The 3,199-nt window shown below is 37.9% G+C and overlaps 1 protein-coding gene across 2 annotated transcripts; it reads left to right on the plus strand.

Annotated features, from left to right (window-relative positions):
* The first annotated feature begins 258 nt into the window (after nt 1–258).
* On the plus strand, nt 259–3,164 carry LOC119628380 (uncharacterized). Of its 2 annotated transcripts, none has more exons than XM_038013164.2 (3): nt 259–623; nt 697–799; nt 907–3,164. In XM_038013164.2, exons 1-3 carry the CDS (start codon nt 603–605, stop codon nt 2,826–2,828), a joined length of 2,046 nt encoding a protein of 681 aa, XP_037869092.1. In that variant the 5' UTR covers nt 259–602; the 3' UTR covers nt 2,829–3,164. The 2 variants fall into 2 exon arrangements, with proteins under 2 accessions (XP_037869092.1, XP_037869093.1); XM_038013165.2 differs by having other exon boundaries at nt 1,417–3,164.
* Nucleotides 3,165–3,199: the final 35 nt, after the last annotated feature.

A 3,199-nucleotide genomic window follows, 5' to 3' on the forward strand; every position in this document is an offset into this window, starting at 1 on the left:
TAACGCTTTTTTAGTACGTACTGGTGTTAAAGTGTTGCAGGTCCGCATGACCAGGAATCACCATTCCGTTTATTTCTGCCGAAAAGCATCCTATATTCCGGTTTGAATATAGAACGTGTAACTAAAAACGCAACAATACGTTATATCAAAGTAATTAATAAGCTTAGAGGTGCGTAGCTCCTGTTGTTCACGGTGCCTATGGGATTTGGTAATCGATTAGCCTCCAGTTAATCTGAGCTTGTTTCCCAAATCAACCAAAAAAAAATACAGGATAAAAAAATTCAGTGTTAAATCCCAAAAGTCGAACGGGAGAAACTGAGGCTGCAACAATAAAGGCAGCATGTCGATTGCTGCAGCCGGTGACCCCAACGGTCGAGAGCCGGGTGGAGTAAGCGGACATTGTCCGGTGAGACACGCTTGAGTGGTGCGCGCGCTCTGTTGCGTCGATCTTTCACCTTCGCAATATTGACGCCTATAAAACCTTGTCATTTCAATAATATGACGTTACTTTCATCCCGCCGCAAACTAAGAGTACAACTCTGCTCGGTCAGGAGTAGCGAAAATCTAGTAATCGTCATTGGGTTCATACCCACTCTAAAAAAATGATTATATTAAGTCAATTGGTAGGATATCCTCACTATATTTTTTTTGCTTTAATTTTAATCAATATCTCTAACAATTTTCGGCTTTTTGCAGTTATTCATTTGGACGATATTTGAAGGTATTTTTGCCAGCGAAGAAAAAAATGGATTTGTGCAACCATTGGACTTTGGAGCAATATTTGATTCTGCAGATGGTGGTTAGTGGTTTCCTTTAAAACATGTAATTAAATTTCACAAGTTTATGCTTCTGCAATGCTTTGTATTAGTACTATTAGTTGCCTAAACTGAATGTTTAACTTTTCAGGCATAACTTCCTTGGCTTCGAACCCTTTAGCAGCAGCGGTGCTTAAAGTAGATAAGAGTCAATATCCTCAGTTATTTGACACTGTTGTCAGTAGTTCTATTGATTCTTTGCAAACTCGATTAGCACCAGGAGAAAATGCATTTTCAGCCCAACATTTTGGCTTTAATCCAATTGCCAGTCAAAGCTTTTTTTCACCAGCGAGATCCGCTAAATTAGTTGCACAACCACCGCAGCACCGAGCACAGGCGGTACCTATTGGACAACAATTAGGTTCTTTAAGATATGACATACGCACTGTACACGATGCTGACTACAAAGTATATAAACCAGAGGAAAATGAACAAGGAGAAGAAATTTTAGCGGCATTAAAAAAAAACCCTTCCGTAGCTGCTTATTTTCAACCAGCCACAACGAATGTTGAAGTTTCACATCCGATAAAATACCGTAAAGAAGAAGTTGATGATGATACCGATCTTGAACAAAACTACAAGCCTAATGCTTATATTACAGGACCAGCACGTATTCGACGATATACAAGTGGGAGACAAAGAGAAAATTTAAGAAAAAATAGCGAGGAAGAGGAAGATCCATATAGTTATAAAGTTGAATATAATTCCAAACCTAAAGCTTTCGATAGTGACCTGTATAGCAGTGCATATAAAGAAGAGAAAAACCCAAAGAAAGACTACGAATACCCTTACGGATATGACTCTGGGTATGACCATAAAGAATACGAGCGCATAAAAGCTTTATCAGAGAAACAAGCCGCTGAAATAAAACAAAACCCAGAAAATTGTCAAGAAGTTAAAAAAGATGGTATGTCTTGCATGTCTTGTAAAGACCCAAAAACAGGTGGAAATTATGAATCCTGTTCATATGTCGCAGAACCAAAAAATAATAAATATGCGTATTCAAAAGAGAGAAAGTTTGATAGTAACGACGAACCCGATGAACCAGAAAGTGATGAAAAAGTTGAACAACCCAAAAAGTCTGCTAAATATCAGGATGCTGACAAAAAAGAAACCCAAAAGTATGCAAAATTAACGGCATCACAACCTGAGAAACCGTACAGCGACTATAAATCGCAAAACAAAGATGACGATAATTCTGGCGAAAAATACAAGTCTTATTACGTCCATAATTCCAAACCAAGACCAAACGAGGCCCTGAGAGCTGCTGACGATGATAGTTCATCAAAAGAAGAAACTGAGTCTGTAGCTAAACCCTATGACTATAAAAAAGCATTGCCAGGTTTTTATACCGAAAATGAACCAAAAAAAGATGTAGAGCATGTTCTAGCCGAGTTTAAGAAAAAAGATCGATCTTCGTGTAAGAGGGTGCAGAAGAATGGCATGACTTGTTTCCAATGCATAGATAAGTCAGGACTTAAGAATGAAGAGTGTATGTTTGTGTCAGAATCTGCTCCTAAGAGGAGTCATTTAGCATACCAGGAAGTAAAGGAATTCACTTCCAAGCCTGCTACGATAGAAAAAGGACAAGAAGGCGCCGAAAGTCAAACAATTACCACTAGTGCCCCCGCTGTACAAAAATTAGCTGCTTACGTTGTTGAAAATAATAATTATGGTAAAAAATTAAAACGTAAGAAGGCTCCTCAAGCGATAGTCCCAGCTGCAGCAAATCCTGCTCAAGTAACAGTTCCTGCTGTAGGAACTGCAATACAGTCTCCAAATACGAAAAAGTCAAAACGCAGCATTGAGGCCGTAGCTGAATCTAAAGCGACTATTGTTGATCTTACAAATGTAGCGGCTCCTGAAGAATTTGCCGGCGTTGACTCAAAGGGTGCATTTTGGTCCGAAACTTTGCCAAGATATAGTGCTACACTAGGCGTCACTTTACCTGAATTTATGTTGACAAGGTCAGAACATGAAGCATCTTTTGACGAAATTGTTGCAGGAGCGTAAAATATGAAACTAATGTTATTTTTGTTAAGTTTTATTCGCCCACATAATTAATAGTTTTTAGAGCGTGTCTGACTGGTCGCGACTAAAATAAAGCCTGAATTGGAGGCAACGGGTAAAGATATTTGTTACGGAATCATAAGATTTCAGTTGGTCGACGACTAAGTTGACAAACAAGAAAGCTTTTATTGTATACTGTTTATATACAATTACAAATAGCTACAGCAAAGAAAGTATCAAATATTTTATTAGTTTAATTTTTTATTGGGACTGTACACTTTATGCTATGTTGTTAACTAGTTTTATGTTAATCGGGAATAAAATGTTGTTATTGTATAATGGCGCGTTTTTATCATGGCTTCTAAATTACGACA

Source organism: Bombyx mori, chromosome 10 (genome assembly GCF_030269925.1).
Source record: "Bombyx mori chromosome 10, ASM3026992v2".
In the NCBI taxonomy this organism is placed as follows: domain Eukaryota; kingdom Metazoa; phylum Arthropoda; class Insecta; order Lepidoptera; family Bombycidae; genus Bombyx; species Bombyx mori.

What these genes read in the sequence shown, in the direction of transcription:
- LOC119628380 (XM_038013164.2), top strand. Translation starts at nt 603, where the DNA reads ATGATTATATTAAGTCAATTG. An exon ending in TGATTATATTAAGTCAATTG is followed by an intron (nt 624 to 696) that starts GTAGGATATCCT and finishes GGCTTTTTGCAG; the next exon opens with TTATTCATTTGGACGATATT. An exon ending in ATTTGATTCTGCAGATGGTG is followed by an intron (nt 800 to 906) that starts GTTAGTGGTTTC and finishes TTAACTTTTCAG; the next exon opens with GCATAACTTCCTTGGCTTCG.